At 41.1% G+C, this 25341-nt stretch overlaps 1 protein-coding gene across 3 annotated transcripts in view; it reads right to left on the reverse strand.

Moving 5' to 3' along the window:
- Nucleotides 1-1769: 1769 nt before the first annotated feature.
- The window catches only part of Camk4 (calcium/calmodulin dependent protein kinase IV), a 233821-nt gene continuing 210249 nt past the window's right edge, over nt 1770-25341 (reverse strand). For 2 of the 3 annotated variants that reach the window (XM_087896176.1, XM_087896175.1), the window contains 4 exons: nt 18887-18962; nt 16031-16157; nt 13531-13683; nt 1770-12310 (listed from right to left, as the gene is read on the reverse strand). In XM_087896176.1, the coding sequence (XP_087752302.1) occupies nt 11894-12310; nt 13531-13683; nt 16031-16157; nt 18887-18962 (773 nt within the window). In that variant the 3' untranslated portion in view covers nt 1770-11893. The remainder of the gene's footprint in view (nt 12311-13530; nt 13684-16030; nt 16158-18886; nt 18963-25341) is intronic. The other variant, XR_015734720.1, reaches the window with a different exon arrangement.

Consider the following 25341-nt stretch of genomic DNA (forward strand, 5'->3'; position numbering starts at 1 on the left):
TTTAAGTACATGGACCTTTGTGAAGGCCTTCAGCTCTTTTGTAACAGGGCCAATTGGGCACATCCCAATAATTGTGCTAAGTTGACTAAGGGTAGTGAATACTTTAATTTGCAATTGGAAGTGGTTACTAAGAATACCTATTATCTAGGTTATTAAAGAGCAGCTAGGGCTGGCGTAGTATGTTAAAATACATGACTCTGAGGTGGCATATGCAGGGCATTTCCTCACCTAAACATCTGGTTTATGTCAGTTAGCCCAGCTGATGGCTTTGGGAGGTGATTAGGTCGTTCATAGTTCATTTAGTGCCTCCTGACATGTATGGACAGTAAAAAAGCAGCCTAGACCAGATGCCAAACCTCCAGGCACTTTAATCTTGGACTTAATCTCCAGAAATACTTGAAATATGTTTGTTTATAATCTACTCAGTTTATAATATTTTGTTGCAGCTGAAATGGACTTAGACATCTGCATAAGTAATCACTAATATTTTTCAACTGAAGAATTCAAGAACAATGGTTCTGCTGTCATCCTGATCTTTCTAAGTGATAACAGACCAGGCCTGGGGATTGATGGCAAATAAATGTATTCAAGTTGAGAAGGCAAAGCGATGGTGCTTTCTGTCTGTCTCTCTGTCCCCCAACTCCCCAATGAAAGCTGTAAAGGTGGCTGGGATCAAGAGTAGGATTTCCAGCCTTTTGGAGAGTGGTGACTTTGGATGACCAGCCATAACAGTGCCCACAGGTTGAGCTTTGGAAGGTATATGTGAGATTTCTCTGGATGTCTGGATGCCATATAGGTAAAGGATGGCCCCCTTCTAACATAGTAATGAAAATATTGTCTTGCACTATTAAGATACATATTGGAACCCCTTCTAATGACAGATACTGCATGGCTCTCATTCCCGTAGGTCACTAGGTGAAGGAGCTTTCCTCAGGTTAATCAGTGGCTGATGTTATATGGCATCTGCCAGCATGGTTCTGTTTGCACGCTCCTGTTACTCTGAGCAAAATCCACATTTTATACAAAGGCTTTTATAACCAAGAGATGACAGAAATGCCAGTATATCCCAGGAGAGAAGGCACATACCGTGCTCATGTGTTATCAATTGTGTGGATGGGTGAGCCACGGGATTTACCATCAAAGTATGGAGGAAGCAGGTGTGCCAAAGTAAGTTTTTTATTCATTAGTATTCACTCCTGGAACATTGTAATCCTAGGTAATGTTTTGCTTTGGAGAAATTTCTTAAGCATGGGGCAGCTGACTTTATTAAGGGAAGTCTAGAGGTTGCAAAACCACAGTGAGGTAAAAATACATGAATGCCAAGTTGTCTTGGTAACACATTGATTTACTGAGGGAGTTCCTGTTTCTGTCTAGTATTTCCCTCCATTCCCTCAACTGAGAAGTCCTTGTTTAGGGTATTGGCATTTTCTCAGCAAAGGAAGAATCTTGGGCGGAATGGTGGTGAACATAAAAATATCAATAATGACTGATACAACAAGGTTTGAAAATTTTTAAGTAAAAACACTAGAGGAAAAAATGACTTTTGGCAACTGGTATGGTAATTTTCTGAATTTTCATATCTTTGTAAGGAAAAGTCAGTTTTCATGTGAATTGATGCAGTAATGTCCAGCAGATATTTTAGTAGTGAGTACGGGACTGAACAGTGGACAGCACCACTGCCCCTCTCAGCCACCACGAGCTTACATTAGTATTAACTTCCTAGCTGTGTTCATTCACTTTAAATAAAATGGACTTACTGGATGAAATAATTATTTATATGCTTGTCTAGCTTTATTGATTTTACAATCTTACTCTTTAGGAAATAAATAATGTGGACATGCAAGTATTGAAAGTACTATAGACAAAGTACAGTTTTATCCGAGAGAAGGGTGATTTGGCTGTGCATTTCCGTTCTCAGGTAATGTCCATGGTGTGTCTTGACTCATGGTAACCGTTCAAATCACAGAATGCAAAGTTCTGATGGACTCTTACATGATTTATTATCATACTGTACATGCAGATTCCTTTACAGATTGGCTAGCTGCAAGGCACTGGCTAGCTGCTTTTGGCATGCTCTGGCGGTCTGGGTGAACTTACACAGTTACATTGGTCCTCACCTAAGTCACTCGCTACTCATGTCCCAAATTCCTTCTTCAAGGTCTTGGCCAACACCCCGACTGTCATCAGGTGAGCACATTTAATCATTGAAGTGGATTGTCCAACCTTGCATCCAAGAAGAATCCAGTGAGCTGTCAAATGTCCTAGAATTTGGCAGTTGAGAGAGAGCCAATGGCTGCCCTGTTCACCCACACTGAAGGACATCATGCCTCAACCATTAGCAAATGGACATGGTTTTGTTGACTGCTTTGCAAACATTTTATGTATTTACATTTACAGCCAAGCCAGACTTAACATACTTCCCTAAAAATAGTAGAGTTGCGTCTTTGTATTAAGGAATCGATAGCACCATTTTGACACATTTAGAAAATGAAATGCCCACAGCTCTTTTGTAGTACTTTTTATTAGAAAGTGAAGAGGCCAACCATAATCTTAGCTGGGTAAGGTATTTATACTCTCCTCCAATTCATACATGCTCTCATTTTGGACTAATGACTTGTGCTCTAGACTACAGGAAATCTGTTTTCTTGCATATGATGCTATTCTGTGCTCCTCCATGCTGTTATTGAAGGTGCATATGTCTCTTTAGTTAAAAAAAAAAACCTTTCAACAACCATCAGTGCAAATTTGACATCTAAGATCTAAGAAAGTCTCAAAAAGACACCCCAGATAATGCCATCTAAGCCTGAAAACCCCTCATACCAAGTCGTCCTTACTCAGTGTCCACTAGCCTGTTTTCTGTGTCCTAACGATATCTTTACTTCATAGCAGAATTCCCCCCTTCTACCCAGATGCTAGTCTTTGTCTCTGTCTCTCATTCCATGTATCCTGTAGAAATGGAACCATCCACTATCCACAGACATTACCAGAAATAAGCAACGATACACAAGTCAGGATATTCACATTGTAATTCTAATTGGTAATTTTTTTTTACAAAAAAAAAGTGTCTTGAAGATGAATGGAAAAATAATTCCTCCAATACGAGATATAATAAATTCTTTAGATTTTTATCTGTTTTATAATTATAAATTTGTAGATTATATACACTGGACAAAAGAGTGAAGAATTAAGAACCTGGCAGGACCAACTTGAGGTCTGAAGATTAGCTGTGGCCGTACAGAAGCGTGCGTTCACTATGTTGGGTGATTTTTACCCTGCTGAGATACAGGCTTGGAGGCTGGCCAGGTAGTGGAGCAGGTGCTGTGGAGAAGAGCTTCCCCCGCAGCTGCCCAGAACCAGAGGGCAGCAAAGGCTCAGCTTAGATCTTCACTGTGACCTCAGCCTTTCTCATCGCGTGCCAACCCTTCTCCCCAACCTGTGTTCCTCCACTCCTTAGTCAGAGATGGCCCGTTTTTTCTCCTTAACTTCAAAGTCGGTCTGACCCTTCAAAATCAGCCTTGCACATTCTTGGCAGAAGAGACCATTTTCCTCTGTCCAGACCTGGAGTGCTTTACTGTCTGTAGGTATTCAGTATAGGCTATATGTGTGGTTGTTTGCCTTTTCTTTCCTCTGTCCAGACCTGGAGTGCTTTACTGTCTGTAGGTATTCGGTATAGGCTGTATGTGTGGTTGTTTGCCTTTTCTTTCCAGCTAAGAAGGCTTAGCTACCTGAAGAGCAGCACTGAGCTTAATTCACGCCTGACCCCTAGTACAAGCAATGGCTCGACTGTGAGCATTCACTGTGAGAAAGGGATTCCTGGAATGGGCTATTTCTGGGAGCATTTTGCTATAGTGAATCATGTCCTTAAAGTTTGCTTTCCACGAAGGCCAAATATCCTCTAAGCCATACTGCTAATTTCTAGAAAGAAAAGTAGCTGTTGATTTTGAACTGTTCATTTTAATGTTTTAAGTCTATGAATAACTGGCTTCAAACTTCGAGCCATCTAGAAGATGAGCAGATAAAAACATGCAGTCCCCTCTCCTTCCAGTTGTCCCCCGTCTGTGCTAACCAGAGGATGACTCATGTCTTTTGTTCCCGTATTCTGTAACTTCTCAGTGGCTGTCTCATCTTACTGACTGCCGCAACAGTTTAAAGAACAAGACTATGCCATTCCGTCATACAGTAATGGTAGATATTCCTAACAACAGGCTGATAATCGCCTCCTAGTCAGTCTCTCATTTGTGACCTTTGCAGTTACAAATGTAGAAAGTCAAACTGAAGCAAGCCACAAATGCCTAAATTTCCCTCCGTAGCTGGGTTACTTGGTTTCCTTAAGGCAGATACTTTGGAATGGGTAATTTTTCCAGATAGAAATAGACAAAAAGGATTCTTCTTAGTTTCTAAATATGCTAGAAAAGTGAAGTATTTACTGAAGGCTCTTTTCACCTGAAATCTAGAATACTCAGAGAAGCGGGGTATAGGAAAGTAGCTATTAAAATTCTCTGTCTTCTGAACTATTGATGAGCTAGTTATTTTCACAAAAATAGCACACTATTCCCTAATTGTTAATGAAAATCCAATTGTTAGAAATTACTTCATTGTATTATGAGAAATTTTGTAGCTTGCTCAGCAAGAGGACTCTAGTTTGGCTTAAACATGAGAGAATGTTAATTTATGTTTTTTGTTTAATTCACATTGTTTTTAAAGTTTCTAAACCATATTCAAGCAACTGGAAATCTACTTGTAACTTGTCACACTAGTTTCCTTTTTCAGAGATGACATAACCTTGCATTTTGTTCACATGGAAATTTTAATTATACCTCCTGCACAACTGTTGTGAGACCGTTTGCAATATGAAACAAAGCTCACCTAACCTCTAACCAGCAAATATGAGAAGTTTTGAAACATGGATTCCTAAAGTAGTCACAAAGCATGAGGCATGGGCAATGGAAATTAGTTGTCTTTTTTTCTCTTATAAAGGACCAGTTAGACATTTTGAGTGATGTATATTGTGTGGTCTCTATTGAAAATATTCAGTGCTGTTCTAGCATCTTGCAAAGAGACAAAACAAAAACAACAAACAAAAAACCACAAATAAGTCTGACTGTTACATTAAAATGGTTTGAGTTAAGATAGTAATCGAAATCCTAAAATAAGATTTGCTCTGTAAGGCATAGTTTGCCTGAATCCTGAAATCTCTTCTTGAGAGATTGAAATTCAGTTCCTTGGAGAACCGCGTGGAAATAGTTTCGTTTTCTATGTTCTCGTTAGCTTCAGGTGTCAACTTGAAATATCCTTAGGTGATCTGAAGGAGTCTCCATTAGAGATTGCTTTGACCAGATGACCTTTGGGCAGGTCTGTTCAGCATTCCCTTGATTACTAATTGATGTAGGAGGGCTCAGCCCACAGTGGACAGAACTGTCTGTAGGTCGGGGGTGGGATGGGGTATCAGAGCTGAGCCGATGGGCAAAGCAACCAGTGAACAGTGATCCCCCATCCCCCGTGCTTTCTGTTCCACATTCTGCCTCCGGGTTCCTGCCAGGGATTTCTGAATGATGATGGCCTGTAACCTCTAAGATGAAATAAACTCTTTCTCCTTCTCATTGGTTTTGGTGTTTATCACATCAAACACACACACACACACACACACACACACACACACACACACACACACACACACAGAGTGTATATTGAAATACATACATGTATCTCATAGACCAGAGATGAAAATGATTGGTATCCAAACTGGTAAGAATCTTAAAACAGCCTGAAAACCATTTTGTTTGTAACTTTCATTCGTTGCATTTGTCTTGCACTCAAGTCACGGTTCCCCCTTATCACGCTCATGAGAGGAACAGCAATATCTGTTGGACATAGAATGACAGACAATTCTTACGTCGTTTCAACCAAAGAACTGAAAGTTTAGGAGATGTTAGAACCTTCTCTTGGTTTACAGATGATCTTAAAGATATTACTGAAGCTAAGACTGCAATGAGCAGGAAAGTAATTAACGATGAATATGCTATTTAGGAACCTATACAAATTGTATATTAGCTACACTGATGTACACTTAGTTGCAGAGGCATACAGAACAGGTCAAGGTAAAAGAAGGCAGGCACGTAGGAGATGTAATTTTCAAATTATGGCCATGCTTTTGTCCTTTATAAAATATACAATAATATATATTTTAAAGATATGAAGACATCACACATCTAGAGACTTTTTATCATCCATAACTATCAGAATTTGGAGATAGCTTCAGGAAACAGCTTTCAAAAAGGTGACGCTTATTGTATCTGAGTATCTTAAAAAAATATTTTCAATGGAAAGTAAAGATACTCAATTTGAAGGAAGATTAGATATCTGTTGTTTTCAACAAAATGATCCAAAGCAAAGATCAGACTGGATAGAACTATTCTATATCTATGGGTCTTTCAGGTCAATGTTCAGAGTATATTGAAAACAATTATGAACAATGTGATTTTGTATCCTTAGAATTGTTCATTAGCACTTCAATCCGAACTATGGGGCAATGAAAACCTGTTTCTCTAGCTAGTCTGGAATGTTTCTGCCAAAACCTTAGAAAACCTTCAAAGTGAGACTGATTGTTAGGGCAGATAAAGCAGAACATTGCTTTGGGACGAGCTGGGGGTAAAGCAATGCAAAGAAATGTGGTTGGCAGAATCCCATTTTCCTATTGACCAAGAGTAATACAATTTTAAAGAGACCGCTTTCAGTCCTTCGGAGCTTGGGAGGAGATTTTCTGAGTCTGACGTGGTCAGATGCTGGGGATCTTCTTTGAAACTAATTCCTGCAAAAGTCAGACTGGTTTCAAAGAAGCCTTTGACCTTGCCCTAAGTGGAATTGGGCAGATTCTTGGGAACAGATGGAGTCAAGCCCTTTCCAAATACATCACAAATCATTTATGAAAACTGATATAACCAATCAGAAATTGTTTGCTACTCCTTTCCAAGGTAAGTATGATATGGTTGAACTGGTTCTACACTGCTTGATCTCAGGTGATCTTCACAAAGTAATAATGACAAAAGTGTGTCCTTATATGAAAAGTGAACTTACCATGGCAACACTGGATGTGTAACTAATATGTATGTCTCCACCCCACCATCTCTCCCACCCTCCTTCCTCTTACCTCTCTCTCTCTCCCTCCTCTATCTTACTTTCACTTTCAAGGAACTAGAGAGCCACCTTTTTATAGGAAAGTAAGATGACAAAATTTTGTAAGTAGAAAATTCTGTTCATTTTCATCATTTGGCTATAAATACCAAAGTAAAAATTATATTTCATGTTAGAAACAAACAAAAAACCACCACTGCAGACACAGTGTGATCTTCAGTGTTCAACTGGTAAGTGCTCAGATGTCAGCAATGACCCTGATCAGTAATGTATCTGATAAATATTGAGGAAATTGGAATATGACCTAATGGACAGTAATTACAAAGACATTACAACTCTCATTACATAAATTAATGTCCGGAAGCTTTATGCTGTCTCAAACGTAGACGCCCAGACTGAGTACTCTGCAAAGATGAGCAGATTGCACAATGGCATTCTGACTATGCACTTGGTTGTGCTAATTCACTCGCATGGCCTCTTCTAAAAGTCCTTTACTGGGCTTTGTAAGAACAATCCTAAAGTCCTTTGTCTTTCCTGCCATTTCTTTTCTTCTTTCCAATCTGAACTGCAGCCAGCTGCTCCTGTGCAATAAAAACTGAATCATGAAAAAAAAATGGCTCTCGAAGCTTCAACCTGGAGGCAGCTCACGATGAGCAACCTTGCATATAATACTGGGAAGAGCCAGTGAAAAAAGGCCGAACATTCTACATTATGAAATGTCAAAATGTATGCAGGTGAGGTCTCTTTAAAAAGCAAGCTGCTTCTTTATAAATCTGAAAATGACCACAGGATATTGACAATTATTCTAAAATCAGTATGTAAAAAAAAATTCCAAAAGTTTTTAAAAAGTCTGTTCAGTGATAGCGTTAATCAGGCCCTTCTGCCAGAACCCCACAAGTGTGAGCTGTGACCACATCCCGGGGCATTTGTGAGTGTCTGGCCTATCAATCACCACCTCATCACATGTCCATCAAACAAATGTATTTCTCAGGAGGCTTCTAGAAAGACTGCCTTCAACAAGAGGATGTCCAGCTTAGCCCCATGTGTAGAGAATGGATTCTGTGTACAGACTGCTCAGTGGGGGGCCACGGGGGCCACGGGGGCCACAGTAGTTTTTGCTAAGTGAGAATACTGTTGAGTTTATGGAAGTACTTAGGAAACTCTAGATGCAGCCAGGTTTCCTGAGCCAAATGGGATTAAGATGGACTCTGGGCAGCGCGCGCGCGCACACACACACACACACACACACACACACAAATTTGGCAGTGCCTAAGGAAGTGTTGCTTTGATGTAATACTGTAAACACTTCTCAAGACAAAGCATGTTCAGGAGTAGCCACTGTTTATGTATCTACATCTGTAACATTGGCATCTTAGGTGTTTACCAACCTAATGTGGAAAACTGTCAGCTTACATCTAACCATAGAAAGCCAAGTCCCGCTCTGCTCAAAAGAAGGGTGTTGTAGATTAGACCTGTGTGGCCACCATAGGAGCCACTCGCTACAGTGTGGCTCCTGACCACCTGGTGTAAACAGGCTTAGACTGCTAATTTAGAAACAGTATGAAAGTGACTCAGATGATCTCGTTAATTTTAATGTAATAATTTGTGTATACTGGATTAAAATGTACTATCATAATTTCATGTTTTCTTTTTAGAATGTAGCTAATAGAAAATTTAAAGATGCATGTTTAGCTGTGGAAGCGGGGGCACATGGCTGTAACCTCAGATCTTGGGACACTGAGGCAGGAGGATCACTGTGAGTTTGAGGTCAGTCTGGGGTACATAGTGAGTTCAAGACCAGCCTGGGATAAATAAAACCTTGTCTCAGAGTTTTTTCTGTTACATGTATAGCTTATATTTACATCAAACTTGTCAATATAAGCACTTATTATAGACGATAATTTTACAACTATTCTATTCTAATCTCTTATTTTTATGTCATTGTGGCAAAGAGCTAACAGTTTGAGAAACCACTGGAGCCATAGTTAGACTTTCTGAGTGGTGGAAATAATTGAAGATTGTCCTCTATGATAAAAGAACCAAATCATGCTATGTGCTTAACCTTCTTCAAATAAAAACCAATAATGAATGGAAGTGTCCTCTCTGTCTCTGTCTCTCCTCACTCTCTGTTTTGGACTTCTCAAGGTAATTTCTTTTTGTAGCTGTAGCTGTGCTGGAGCTTGGCTCTGTAAACCAGACTGGCCTCAGACCCAGAGATCCGCCTGCCTCTGCCTCCTGAGTTCTGGGATCAAAGGCATGTACTACGGCTTCCCACCTTGTAGCTGTCATCTTTTAAGTGAAAATTTTAATTTAGTATTCTTTCTTTGCTGAAAATTTAAAAATTATTTAGCTTTGTGACTACATTACAAACCAAGAGTGATATTAGACAGTGGTCTTTCAAATTAAGACTGTATTCCTTTAGTTCAAATAACCCTTTGAGATAGATATTTAATCTTAACAAGCAATACAAATGCTGACTGTGGTAAAACAATTATTCTTAGATGATATTTCTATTAAATGTTTGCAGGTTTTGACCGAAATATTTGACTTGTTTCCTCGTGAATGGACTTACTTCTTTGGAAGCATGAGGACCATCTTTAGCATACAAGTTACAACAGAAAGGTGCTAGTGATATTTAGCTAATAAAGTTTATAGGTTGCAAAAGAGGAAGAATTAGCCTAACACTCTTGAGTATCACCAAGAAGGGGTAAGGTGCAATCATTTAATTCTAAAACACACGAGGGCTTGGCATATGTGATGCTCTTCTTAAAGCTCAAAGGGCCATCCAAAGCGTTCAGCTCAAGTTGTAATGAAGTAAGACCTGGACTGGGGTTGAGTGATGATATATGTGTTCTGATATTCTAATTTCACCTTCTATCAAGACCCTTAGTCTATCTTTACTCTTTTCAAATATGGGACATTTGCCATACATATGTTAAGTTTGATGAGGAAAAATCACACCAGGAAGTTGCTCTTCTGAAATTGAAATCTTAAGAAAGCCTTCTTAAAGGTTAAAATAGCCCTTTATGACACTCGAGAATGAGAGTTCTGACGGAGGATTAGAAAGGGGAGGAGTAAAATGAGAACATCAATACTAATTAAAATCAATTGAATAATAATCACCCAAGCTCAGATAATGAACCCCAAGTCACCCACCTGTTAAGGACCCAAATCACAGACTACAAGCCCCACATTGTCTCCTTCCCCAAGACTGTTGGAGTTCTGTGCTTGACATGCTGAAGCACTGATGCCCCCTAACAGAGTGGAGAAGCCCCAGATCTAATTTAATTTCCCAGTACAAATGTTTGTATATGGGTCAGAACAAATTAAGTTATCATTTTATGGAAAAAAAATCTGTGCTGTTCATTTTGGTTTTTTTTTTGCCCTCATTTTGGATTTTGGAAGTAATACTGTTTATAAATTAAGAAAACCCACCAAAAATGTAAAGCAATTGTTTTAATAAAGTGGTCATTTTCACTCAAGAAACCTGATACTCCATTTAGTGTAATTTCTACGAAACAAAGAAATTCTGAGGAAAAAAAAATCATGATAATTAAGGTCTAATGCTTTACTCCCCCCGAAGTCTGGTTTAAGGTTTGTTTTCACTTTATTTTTGTTTTTGCTTATTTTTAAGACAATATGAATTTCTTGATATGGAAAGTTTCTTCATCATAAAAATATGTCCCCTTTCCATCTAAGTGTGAGGGGAAAGACACTAGTTGTCATAGTGAATTTTGAACTCATGAACAGTATGTCTACACAGCTGGAGGGGAGAGTCCTCCTGCAGACATTTTCTTACTGTAACAACATCAGCAATAAGTTATCTAACAATGGAATGCATTGTTCTTATTATATTTAGACATTTTGGCACCAATTTCGGCAATGGGCTTTTCCAGAACTTGAAACTTGTTATTTGCAGAGTATATCCACAAAAATATTCTTATATGCAAAATATTATATAAGCTTACAAATGCAAATTTATATGAAAAGTAAAAAGGAATTAATCTTGGTATGTCTAAGTTCAAATTATATATCATTATACTTAAATTTCTTTATTCTTACCTAGGTTTAATACATCTGACGGGGCATTTTAGTGAAAAACAGGTGAAGGAAAGAAACACCACAGTTTAATATTATTCTAAGAATTGTAAACTGGCAGAATTTTATGATGAACGTTTTGGATATTTTTATGTAGCATACTTAATAAAATGAGACATTCTTTACATACTCTTAAGGGGGCTATGGACTCATGGTCTTCTAAGACATCACGCTTTGATGTCTCAACATGGTAGATGGTTTGGGCCACTCTACATGTATCTTTTTTATGCCAAGCTGAACCCACTGGAAGTGTTCAGAAAGTCATGGGAATATGTCTTTATTTGAGTTGAGTTCAAAGGAATTGCCATCTCTGAAGACTTCTGGGAGGTATAGGATGCCTAAGCTTTCAAATGAAAATTAGTTTTCCATTTCACTTCAAATATGTGCCGCCAAAAGGCTAGAAATTTTTGTTTTAAAGTGTTGTGTTGTTTGCTGGAAATTTCAAATCAGGTCTCCACTACATGCCGTAGAAGACATCATTGTTTCATAAAGCAAACACATGCACTGGAATTAGGATTACCAACTGGTATATATGGTTTTTTTTTTTTTTTTTGCACCTCAAAACAGAATCACAATAGTGCATGTCATGCTCCCCCACCTTCCTTGCTGAAGGACAAAGTACATCAAATGCTTGGCTTGGTCTCTGAACCTAAAGGAAGCCAGATTAGTACTCTGGCAGAATCACATCCTGCGCTTCCGCAGCAGGGCCTTCCTCCTCAGCTTTGGGGTCCATTTCTTCCCCCACAGTCTTCAGCTTCTCCACTGAGCGCCTCTTCATTGCCGGGTCACCTGTCTTCAAGCCATCCTCCAGCGTCTGAATCACCATCCTGGAGAGCTCCTCGTTTCTCCCACCTGTATCCTTCTCCTGCCCCTCGGCCTGCAGCGTCACCATCTCAGCTGCTGTGCCCTCAGCTGCCCCTTGGTCTCCTTCTTGCATCTTCTTTCCCAGAGCAGCTGTGTCCTCAGTGACATCCTCGGTTGAAGATGGCTCTGAACTCGTCTTGTTGCTCTCCTGGATGCTGCTGTGGCTGCTGCTGGCACTTCCCAGCCGAGAAGAGGCCACCACAGCCTTCACTGCTGCCTGATTAGAGAGAAAAGTACAAAATCGTTTTTCCGTGGGAAATCCCAAACTGTAGTAGAATTCCTGCTTTGTTTTACAAGTGAGTGTTCAGTCTTTCAAAGTAAAGGAAATGATTCAAAGATTGGTTGGTCAGCTAAAAAGGTATTTGAAGAAAGAACAGTAAACCCTCTTTAATTACAAGGTAGGATTATTTGGCTGTCTGGACAACTGAAAACATGAGTAAGATGCGTTTGCCTCTGAGTGGCTTAAAGTTTTCTATTCTCCAAAGGATGTTTCAGGGAAGACTAGATCCACGATGCTGGCTGGTATCATGGCCGTAAAAGAGCAATGCTCAAACTAGCTTCAGAAGTAGTTAAGCCAAAGTTATTTACACATGTCATTTCAAAATCAGGCTTTAGATCTCCTTCCTAGCAGGCTGTGCAAAATGACAGAAAAAGATGTTGCTTCTGGTCTCCTGCTAGTCTCTGAGATCTGTTATTTATATAACTAGTCCTAAACGTCATGAAGATGCACCTCACCGCTAAACTATTTATAGTCTATAAAACATGCATTTTGGTGAAGTTTTCTGTATCACTTACTTTTTTATCGTGATTATCTATAGTATGGAATAGTTTTAAAAGTTAATTCCAAATTATTGCAGGTTCAGAAACTTTCTGAATAAAGACAAGTTTCTTAAATGCTGCCTTATTTAAATAAGAAGCAGCAATAATGTATCTGGTGGGGCTGATGAGTTGAGCCAGTAGGGAAAGTAACAATGCCTTTTCCACCAAGCCTGAGTTCAGTCTTTGGGGCTTATGGTGGAAGGGAGAGAACTGATTCCCTCATCCTGTACTCTGACCTGCACATGCATGCTATCACACATACTGGTAAGCTTGGGCACACACAGAGAAAGTAAATAAGACACACACCACACACACATACATGTGAGCACATGTGCACACACGCACTTCATAATTTAAACGTATAACACAAGTATTCATGTCCTGGTTTTTAATCCAGCTATGAACTTATTCCTTCAAGTGCTTTCCTTAATAATGAATTCATGAGAAGACAGACAGACACATCAAAACAAAACAAACAACAAAAATAAAACCCTAAGTAGTTTTATGTCAGTGTCTTAGGAATTTAAAAGCAAGGATTTCCCATGGTGTCGCAGAAAAGGAATAAGGAAGAAAAAACATCTTAAAAACAACAACAAGCAACAAAAACACATGTTTTGCCTTAAGCTTGCGCCGAGCATTGAATTCTTGGAGCTTCTTCTGAGCCGTGTCCATGTGCACAAAGTTGGCCGCTTTCCCTGTGACCCACGGGTGCTGGAGGGCTTGAAATGTAGTCAGTCGTTTCTTGGGATCCAAAACAATTAGTTTTCTGACCTGCAATCATAAAGAAATATAGACTTAGAGAAGCTGAGCTTGCCTTCAGACTGTGAATATCCAGTTATTACCCTACTTCTTAGCAACAGCACTAAGTGCATGCTTTTGAAAGAGCTTACACTGTCAGGAGTGGGGCCTACTCACGGAAGCAGCAGCTGAGGGTGTCCTGGAAGACTGGGGCACTTACCACCTAGCATGCCAAACCCACAGATTTCTTTCCACAGAGGCCAAAGAATTAGGTCCTGGCTTGTCTACTGACCAGATGCCTTTTGAAGGCAGAACCGGCATCGGAATAATTCTAGGCCACATTATGAAATCACTTAGAATTCAGAACTTGAACTACATCTCTCTAGAATAGTCTTTCAGGTCCCAACATTCTTTTGGGGAGATTAAATGACAAACAAAAGTTAGTGTTCAAGTCCTTACTGAGTACTATTTTTTATGATTCCCTCGAGATTTATAGTTAATTTCTTTAACTCGTTGAAAGCACTTAAGGAATAAGTTCAGAGCTGGAATAAAAGTCACTTTCGGATAAAAAGGAAGCTTGAGCTTATGACATGCCTGGTATGACTAAACTTAACTAAAGGTAATCCGTTCTGGAAGTTTTACTCTTGTGAAGATGGACAGGGAGTTGTCAGGAAGACCAACAAATGAAATGCTTCCCAGCCTTGGGCTCAGAAGCAGTGGCCTGGTATGATGGAGGCACTACCTGGACTCAGCGAGGCACATGTCCTGGTTATGCCTTTAACTACCTTCACAGCACAGCCACAGAAACATATGGACCAGCTCCAACTCATAAGTGAAGAACCGAAAAATGTTCCAAGACCTTAGCTACTAAGTCAAATACTTGGTAATTAGTAGAGCTTGAAGTCAAACTCAGGCTTCCATTATGTGAAGTTCATCTTATGGACGACTTTGTGGAGACTCCAGAATGTCCCTAGACCCTGCTCTTGTAAAATAAGATACTCTTGATCATTTAGCTATGAGGTCTTTTCTAGCCCTAAAAACCCACAAAAGTGAAAACAGGTTAATGGAATCAAACAGCAAGTTAAATAACAAGCAGATGTCATGAAGCGCTTTCTGGTTCACGCTTGCAGTGCAGACACCGGTTAGTGTCAGGCAGAGATCTCTGGATTCTATGTGAGCGTACTTTAGAAGGGTACAAGAAGAGGCAGGGAGACCAGACAGGAAGCTGTGGCTGTGGGCCGGGTGGGAGAGGGTGGGAGCTGGTTTGAGACAGTGGTGGCTGAGGAGGAAAGAAGCGGGTGTATTCAGGAGTGGGGTTACACAGCTACATACCTATATAGACTGCCGCCCTTCCTGCTCACATGAGAAAAGTCACAGATCCTGAAGAATATGTTCCACGGAATAACAGAGAGAAAAGGGAGAAGTATTTGGAGGGATAAGTCCTGGGAAAGGGGCTCGAGAAAGTGAGGTTTTTTTGGTTTGGGGGACAGGGGCTTTGAGACAGGGTTTCTCTGTAGCTTTGGAGCCTGTCCTGGAACTAGCTCTTCTTGGCTCTTGTAGACTAGGCTGACCTCGAACTCACAGAGATGCACCTGCCTCTTGATTGCTGGGATTAAAGGTGTGCGCCACCACCATCTGCCTTTGAGTGAGTTCTAGTAGTGCCTTTCTGCTGGAAATCTTTGTAAACTTTGGCACACTTAGCAAATCCATGACTTGAAAGCTCCTAAAATTCCCTATCACCTGAAAAAATCAACTCCATTATTTTGGCACATTTTTAAAATCTCTCCAGAGGAATGGTGGCTGTGATTGTACACAAGCATCCTTCTACTAGAAGAGACAAGAGTTCTCTCTCGAAGGGACTTCTCGAATATCAATAGGCTTCAGTATTAGCTTGAATGTGAAGCAGCGCAAAGCAAACCATAAACCATTCTATTAATAGAGTGGATCTTGTTTATAATTCCAGTGGTGCATAACAGGGCTCATGCTACTGTCAGAATATTTTAATAGGTTTAAAAATTTTGAAAATCCAATTATATTTATTTGAAGTACACCTACATCTAGGTGAATAAACCACATCAAAGCAGAATTCTGTGTGACTGGTGTCTGGGCTCCAGAGAGCAGTGTTATTTGAAAGACTTTCTATTTACCAGGTAGGAAAGGTTCTGGAACTAATGCTATTATGGTGATTTGGCTAACGAGGACTGAAGGGATATCGACTTCTCATGCTTCAAAATGAAAATGCATCAGTGTTCCTTTTAAGTGAAAATTCCTTAAAGTTACAAAGAAGCAATGTTATGTCAAAAGCAGCCTATTCTAAAACGTCTTTTTACTGTTTCTTAGTGAAAAATTATTTATCTCATTTTGTTTGGGTCACGCTTACCAAGTCCTTGGCATTTAGAGATACTTCATCCCACCAGGGGGAGATAAAGTAATATTCACAATTCAGAATTCTCCTGAACATGAACTGGTCGCCTCTTTCGTCATAGAATGGTTCAAATCCACAAAGTCTGGAGGGAAAAGATAGAATCAAATATCTTTAAAAGATGAGGTATACTTCATCTAATTTCTGCAAAAATTCAAAAATCTTTCTTCTATATTCTCTACAAGTAACTCTACCTGTACAAGTATATGATTGTTCTGTTAGAATTTATAACTGACAACATAAAACCTAAACTTCACCTGCAGGAAGTAAGAATAGTGAAACCACATTTCTTTTAAAAGCTATAACAACAACAGGCACAAAAATACTATCTAATTAAAATTGCTAGTATTAATAGACGTTATGGTAATGATTTTTCCAGCAGATTTTTCTTGAAAATTAAAAAAGTATTATACAGATTGATAGGACCTCAATTTAGTATAAAACGGAAGAGTTTAAGAATACAGGTTTAAAAGTAGACAGAAATATAAATCTACAAAAGTTAGTAAAAGTTAGATATTTCCATACATTATCCTGGTTTGGATTTCAGACTGAGACAAATAGAGATGAAGCTATTAAATCAGTCACCACAGGCCGTCAACAGGCGAGCAGCGCGGACTGACTTCATTCTTGTAAATGGCCCTCATTTTAAAGATGTCTGATCAGATTCACCTTACGCTTTCTACTATAGGGTCAGGAGAGAAAGAAACAGAGAGTGTGAGAACAGGGAAACACCTCTGACATCTTACATAAGGGGGCAGGAAAAGCTGGAGTCTGCACTGGGGTTTCCGAGCCTGCTCTGGTGAGAGACAAGCGCTCTTCTGGATCACAGGTGGGAAAGGCAGTTAAAGAAACCAAAGGCCTTTCTAGGGGCGCGGGTGTGGAAGGACTCCGTTTTCTTTATAAGGGGCTGGCCTCTGGGAAATCAACCATGCTCCAAGCGGGTATATGGGCCACACAAATTAGATTTGGTAGTTTTTCCTTCCTCTCTTTCTCTTTTCTTCTTTTCTTTGGGGAAGGGGTGAACCTGGGAAGACTGGGAATTGAATGTGATTGGGGTGCATTATGTGAAACTCCTAAATAATCAATAAAATATTACATAAGAAAAAAATCTTTCAAGGCATATATTATACATGTTCCCATGTTTCAAATGGGAAAATAACAAAAAGTTAAAAGATATCCTCTTCAACTCCTCCTCTAAGCCAGTTTGCCCCAGAGCATGAAAAATTAAATGTTTCCTGAAATGGCAACTCCTTGGGAGAAGTCTTTCCCCATGCCCTCTTTCCATGACCTGTTTCCATGAGAAAGTATCTGTCTCATCCAAACATTCTGGAGTCATCTGGGAGAAGGCGGAACTTGGAAGTGAAATAAACCTCAGCAATGCACTCTCATTTGCTAAGTCTGCAGAGACCCCTGCACCTGAGCCACCTGGGCGAGGGGAGCGTCAGCACACAGGGGTGAGCAGGCTGGCCTCAAACGCACAGAGGCACAGAGATCTGCCTGCCTCTGCCTCCTGAGTGCTGGGGTTAAAGATGTGCACCACCACCTGGCACATCATAGCAAAGATTCTCTCTCTCTCTCTCTCTCTCTCTCTCTCTCTCTCTCTCTCTCTCTCTCTCTCTTTCTCTCTCTCTGTCTCTCTCTCTCTTCCTCTCTCTCTCTCTCTCTCTCTCTCTCTCTTTCTCTCTCTGTCTCTCTCTCTCTTCCTCTCTCTCTCTCTCTCTCTCTCTCTCTCTCTCTCTCTCTCTCTTCCTCTCTCTCTCTCTCTTCCTCTCTCTCTCTCTCTTTCTCTCCCTCTCCCCCTGCCTCTCTCTCTGCCATATGAGGACACAGAACAAAAGAACTTTTCTGAAACCCCAGAAGAAGCCCCCCTGCCGAGTCCAACCCTGCAGCCACGCTGACCTACAGCTTCTAGCCTCTGAGACTGTGAGAAGGTAAATACCACTTGTGTAAGTCGCTCTGCTATACAGTGGGTGAAGGCAGATCACCTATAGATAACCGGCTCTCAGAACCCTGGAAAATCTCTCTACACAGCTGCATATGATAGGTTCCCAAACTAACTGCATTCCCTGCCAAATGGCCAACAAGTGTCTCACTGTGCAGTAACTCTCGGGTGCACTGATACCTTCTTGCTTTAGCTTTCTAAGGCCACCACCATACATGATTTCCCTCACTGTTACCTCCAATTCCATCACCCACTCCGCAAAGTTCTTGAAATTATTTTTTATTAGACAGCAGCTCAGTAATGGAGTTGGAGTGGACAGAGAATGAATTATCATCAGCTCATTTTATTCGGCGTTTAGCTCAAGACCCTTGAAACCTTAACACGTAGGGAAATAAATCAATAGGTAAATGCGCTCAAAATATTTTGAGAAGAAACGTGCTAGTTTGGGATTTCTTAAGAAGTAAATAGCAGATCTCCTTAAAGGGCTACCTGTCTGTTCAGCAAGATTCAAATACATAAACAAAGGAGTGTGGCAGGTGGACTTGGGTTTCACATCTATCACGATCGTGCACTACGTTCCCAGATGTGGGTTTATTATACGGGAAAATCAGCTAAGGAAAAGCCCTGGACAGCTTCTCACCTGCAGGGAAATGCGACAGTAAGAATCAATACTGATTTTGAGACTAGCTTTAGGCACAGTTAGTGTAAAACGGAACATCACATCATTTGAGACTATGCTATATCAGTGCGGTGATTGTAAAAAAGGAACATCACAAGAAGTCAGAGGTCAACATGGTTGTCATGAGAATTAGTAATACCTAGAAAATGTTATACAAAGACTGTTTGCATAAAGGTTGCCTTTTGCCACTTACAAGATGTAGGTGATGATTCCTACAGACCACATGTCCACTTCGGGTCCATAGGCACAGCCTCGGAGAATCTCAGGTGCTACGGAAAGAAGGAAAACAAGGTTCAGTTGGAGCGCGCCCTCAATACTCACATTTTTAATTGCAACCAATGGGAAGAAACAAATTCCTAACTGGACTTCTGAACTCTCATCACCAATCTTCTCTCCCATAACCACAGTAGGATGAGCAAACTCTCAAGTCTAGTTCTCCAGGAGACACTGCAGTCTTTGTCTGTCATGGGTGCAGGGGAGTGATGCTAGTAGTGAATCAAATTCTGTACTACAATACCATGACATGGCTCGAATAAGATGGGCAGAGGTGTATCTTTGCTACAAAAAATCCCATTACTGAATAGGGCACTTAATACATAAACAAGGAAGAAATGCAAGTGAAGCACAGTCGAGGGGAAAACAGGCAAAATTACGCTTCAAAGAACTCAAGAACTACTTGGAACATCGGGTAAGCAGCGATTGCATGTCTAGGGGAAGGGCAAGGACCAGAGCAGACTATGGGAAGGGTATGCAAAACTCGAGGACAAGAAGGTTGGCATAGGAGCAGGAAAGGGCTCTGACACATATCTTAGCCTTGCCTGCTGTATGTCAGTTCCCAAGGAAACACTGTCCTTAGTGTTCTTGAAGTCATGATCTGAGAAAGGAGGTCTTCCCTACACATAGCAAGGCATATTCTATTAGCTTTCTCTACTATTGGGGTAGGAAGGTCTTCTCAACCTTGACATGGTCCTGGAGAGAAGACTATGGTGATCTTTTGTATTTTTATTACCAGAGAGATGTGAAAATCAGAAGCTACTGGCTCTGATGGCTTGCACTGAGTACTGGAGATGCATTGTTTACCTAACTCACAGAGAAAGAGAATGAGAAGCAATGCACCGCCATCTGCAGAGAGATGGGGTCTATTAGCCCACAGTGGGTTCTTTAGTGCTCTAGATGCTGCTGGGGCCCCTAAGGGATGAGTGACTTGATGCATGCTGAGGGTCTTTGCAGTATGTCTGGGGGATCAGAACACCACATTCCCCTGGATGGGGCCTCTAGAATCAGTAGATTGGCTCTACTGTCTTCACTAGAAGGACATCTGTTAGACCAAAGGTTTTCAACTTGTAGGTCATGACCTCTTTGGAGAGTTAAACAACCCTTATATGGTTCAAAGACCATTGGAAGACTCATATATGTACGCTATATGGATTACATTACATAACAATAGCAAAATTACAGTTATGTGGCAGCAACAAAAATAATTTTATGGTTGGGGGTCACCACAACACGAGGAACTGTACTAAAGGGTCACAGCATTAGAAGGTTGAGAACCTTCCTAGGCCATCTACATGAACTCTGAAAGGAGCCTGTTTTCACTGGGCTCTGGGTTAACTGGAAGATTGCTGTGGCTTTTCCACTGGTGGCTTTCCGTGTCACCTTCCACTCCATTCTTCTTCCCTGTAGAATTGTGCTTTACGAAATATAGAAAATAAGTAGCCAAGACAGAAATGTGAAACAGATATGTGCCAATAGATGAAGCAACCACTCAGCAAGATACACCATTCAAGGAATTGTATCTGGATCCAAATAGGTTTGCTTATCTACAGTTGGATACAATTATTCCTAGAGGGGAAATGTCCTATTAAGATTTGATAAAATGAGGAAGAACGCCTCCCCCTTGTCTATGTCTTTGACTGTGGAGTAACTTTCATTTTCTGGGGGAATTTGTATCTCAAAGAAGGAGTCTTTGAGTTCCTGCTGCAAGTGTTTTGTTTAATCTTTGTGCCAAGGGAACTTGGATTTGGCTGCCAGCTCCTGGAGAACCGCTGTCACCTGCCTCCTAGTCCAGTGTGGAGCAGGAGCATAGCAGGCCTTTGGTTTGCATAGTGAGTGGTGTCAACCCTTGCTCACTCAGGCCCTGACATCAGAGAACCTGATGAGAACCCCATATGAATGTTGGCAGAAGCTATTTCATGAGACGTGGTGTGTTTGTTTTTTTAATGTTTCAAATCTAAGTGAATTCTAATCTGGACTAGCTCTGATTGCCAAATTCCCTCGGAGTTTTAGCCTGCTCTATCTCATTTCTCATTTACCCTGCCAGCCCTGGTTCTGTTGCTCTAGTAAAGTCAAAGCCCTGGTGAGGGTCAGGTGTTCCCTCCTGCTCTCTCATGGCACCCAGCCAAGAGCCCTGTAGCATATAAACACCTGGAAAGGAGGTCCCTGTTGACAGCTCAATCAGTAGAGCATGAGACTCTTAATCTCAGGGTTGTGGGTTCGAGCCCCATGTTGGGTGCCATTTGTTGACAGAGGTTTCTGTCCCACCTGGTCTCACAGCCATTCAGTCCCAAAGAAACACACAGAAGTCTACATTAATTATCAACTGGTTGGCCTATTAGCTCAGGCTTCTTATCAACTAATTCTTATATCTTAAATTAGCCTGTTATTCTTGTCTATGTTAGCCACGTGGCTTGGTACCTCTTATCAGTGAGGCATTCTCAGTTTGCTTCCTCTGTGTCTGGCTTCCTCCATGATGACTGCAGGCTGACCTTTTCCTCTTCCCAGAATTCTCCTGTTTTTATCGCCCCCACCTCTACTTCCTTCCTGGCTACTGGCCAATCAGCATTTTATTAAAACAATACAATATAAGTAGCAGGGCACATGACCACTGTCTCGCAGCAGGTTCCCTTCGTGTCCCACCATGAAGCAGCTGCAATGTTTGTCCCACACAGCATCTGCTTTTATTCACATCAGTGTACAAACATCCCCAATAGCAGAATATTTCTCCATAAGGCATTATCCTGTACTGAGTTAACTTTGGGAGTTAAAGGTTAACTGAGACAAAGAGAGCATAAGATAGGTTCTTCTGTAAAAGCTCCTAAAATTACTTTTTGTAAAGTAATACACTTACAATATCTTTTATTTGGGGGAGGGGCAGGGTTTATTTTCTTTCTGTAATCTTGGCTGTTCTGGAACTCACTTTGTGGACCAGTTCTTGAACTCATAGAGATCCACCTGCCTCTGCCTCCCGAGTATGTGGATTAAATGCATGTACCACCACCACCTGCCCTAGAACTTACAATATCTTAACTCCAATATAAAATCGACGTCAAACAAAGTCTAAATCAATTTCAATGCTAACTCAATTAACTATTTTAAATAGTATGATCTCTAAATCAATAAACCATCTTAAGTAGTATAATGTATTTTCAGATACTAGAGAGTATGCCCTTGGCTTTCTTTGGAATCAGCTGGTATCGCTTATCTGAACTCTTTACATAACAGAAAGCCTTTTCCAAAAGCTTTTCAAAATCACTTTCAGGTTCTGGCACAGCAGTCTTCAAGTCTCCTAGGTATCAGATGTCCTCACAATTGAGTCTAGTAGTTCATCATCTCCATCGAGTAAGAAATAATGGAGAAGCGGTCAGTTAATTTCTATTTGATATCAATATCAAACCAGATGTTGCAGCACACACCTGTAATCCCAGCATTAGGAAGCTCGCCTTCACACTTTTTCTCAGCAAACAAATAAAATCTAGGGAGACAAAGTCCTTTCAGGGCTTAAATACTTTGTTCAGATGCACTTTAGTTCAGGGCATGTACCTCAGTGGTAGAATGCCAACCTAGTTCGCCCAAAGCCAGGAGCTTCACGCTTATCATTAAAAGAGGAAAACTATTTTACATGATGGATAATCAATCATCTTTTCTGATGGTAATCATTTATTGGCGTTTCCCGCCTGTCTTAAACTGACCTGAAACTGCTTGCTGCTTTCTAAAATTAGCTTATCATTCAAGTTAGCACCCTTGAAAGCACTGTGGTAGAGCCCCTAGTACACGGGCCAGCTCACTATCCGGACAGTTGAGTCTTAGTAAACTTTCTGAGAATTCTCTGTATGTCAGATGTGCCCTTTAAAAAAATTAATTTGGATGAGATACCAAAAACTACACAAAAGTTCAAACTGTATGATATTTAATCACTGCCTCCTGGACCACAGAGTGTTAATTTTTTTTTCCAGTTAGATGATAACATCATTAAAACATCTAGAGATTGAAGATCCACCTAGAAATTGTAATGGATTCAAACAAAAGCACTGCAACTGTCCTGGAAATGGCACCTGGCTTTTTACTCTGGCCACAGGCACTAGACTGTTCTTTCCCAGAGGCCTCTGGGGTTAGCTGCTGGCACAGTTTTGGTTCTTGACTGTGCCTTTATCACTGCTTCAGGTAGGCGCCATCACCCTTTCCTACTTACTGGGTTAACGTCAGAGTGACATTTGGTTATAAAACTTTTCAAGTTACTGTTAATTCTCGACTGCAACAGATCTGAAGTAAACTAAGAAGAGTGGAAGCAATGCACGCATGCCTTCATTCACTCAAGAAGTCATCAAATAGTTACTAAGCACTTGCCCCATGGTAGACACTTGGTAGTTTGGGATCCTGTGAAATCCTAAGGAGCAAGTCCCAACCATGTTAATTAAAAGTAAGTAATAATGAAGAGATGTAAGGTGGCTGCTGACATTCCTGGAAGGAGGATGTCTTCAATAGGGGTTAGCAGGATCACACCAGTCAGGGAGGAAGCAGAGTTCAAATTGTGATGTACTGAACCCAGAGAAGTTAACTAGGCAAATGGGGACAGGGTAGTTGGCAAGAGACGGCAGAGAGCTTCAAGTGGAAGGAGCAACTATGCAGCGGTCCCATGGCAGGAAGGTGCAAGGCCTGGCTCAGGACAGCAGTGGGGCTATGCTCTCCAGCGAGGCAGTTGGAACTAGTGATTTTCTTTGCTATCAAATCTACTTCTGCATTAGCAAATCAAAACACATGGGGGTGAGGAGCATGGTTCCATACATCTTAATGCTTGAACCTTACTTTCCGGGGTCCTCCATTCCAGAGGGAAAACATTGCCATGGTTTCCACTGGAAAGCCTTGCCTTGAATTGAAATGAATTTCTGGGAGCCACAAAAATCCAGTATATTTTTTCTTTTCTTTTCACATATGTGTAGTAGGTACATGTGTGGGACAAGTACACATGGATCTGTCGGAACACGTAGAACTCAGAGGACAATCTTGGGTGCCATCCCTCAGAAGCTGTCCACAAGGTGTCTTACTGGCCAATGGTCTACAAAGTTTGCTAGGCTGTCTCTGCTTCCCCGTGACTGGGATCACAAGCACACACCACCCCATCTGGCTTTTCACACAGATTCTGGGACCAAACTCAAGCACACACCACCATGTCTGGCTTTTCACATGGATGCTGGGACCAAACTCAAGCACACACCACCCCGTCTCGCTTTTCACATAGATGCTGGGACCAAACTCAAGCACACACCACCCCGTCTCGCTTTTCACATAGATGCTGGGACCAAACTCAAGCACACACCACCACGTCTGGCTTTTCACACGAATGCTGAGGGCAAACTCAGATCCTCCTGTCTGAACAGCAACAACTGAGCTCTTTCTCACGCTCTTGCACTGTCTTTAAAGCAGGTTAGGGATCCCCCACACTTTACTTCTGGTGGACGGAATTTGTGAAAAGAGGGGAGGGGAAGGAATACATATCTAGACATCTCGAAAAACAAAACAAAAACCAACCAACCAACCAAGCAAACAAACAAAACCAAAAAACAACAAAAACCTTCCTTCTTCCTCACTTTCTCTGGAAGGATGTACTCAGGGCAGCTGCCTAGAGCCTACAGCTGGACAGACTCTGGTAATGATTTTTAAGCATCTGTGCTTTATGTTGTCCTTTGTTGAGCTGTCTCCCATGTTTGGCGAGAAAAGCCCACCACCTGTGTGAAATGGTCCAATTTTTGGAGTAGGACAGCATGCTGAAGGCTGGCCTGGTGGAGGCGCGGCTCAGATTAGGCTAAGGTCGCAGAGGTATCTCTGGTTAGCAGGGCTCCTGTCAGCTAGCAACTCCCCATGTGCCACGCCGTGAAGGGCTGAGAAGGTGTCTCAGCCCTTTGCCACGCCTTTTCTATCTCTGGCTCATAAAGAGCAAGCCAGATGGGCGTTTCCAACAAGCGACTTGCCGGGTGTTCCAAACCACTCGTCCTGCCCCCCAGCACTCCTCACCGAGAAAGGACACCCAGCTCCCACCTCACGATTTCAGTTAAGCTGTTCACAAAGTCTTCCTTGACACGTGGATTGCGTGGTTTTTAACTTGTATAAATTCTCTACCTGGCTGGCTGAAGAAAGATAGTTTGTGTCACTTTTTTTTTTTTTTTAGGTTTTAATGATATGCTAGAGAGAAAATCAAAGTTTTGAGAACTCCTAGTGCTCTCAACAGCGGCAACAGCAAACAACAACCTCTCCTACGACGTAGCGACTCATGAGAGTCACTTCTCTAGGATTCTATTGAGCTCTTCAGTCTTGAGAAAATCACAGATGTCTACAACTCTGAATCACCCCGAGTCTCCTTGCTCTCTTCAAAGC

The sequence above is a fragment of the Myodes glareolus genome, chromosome 13 (genome assembly GCF_982192425.1).
Source record: "Myodes glareolus chromosome 13, mMyoGla1.1, whole genome shotgun sequence".
Classification (NCBI taxonomy): Eukaryota; Metazoa; Chordata; class Mammalia; order Rodentia; family Cricetidae; genus Myodes; species Myodes glareolus.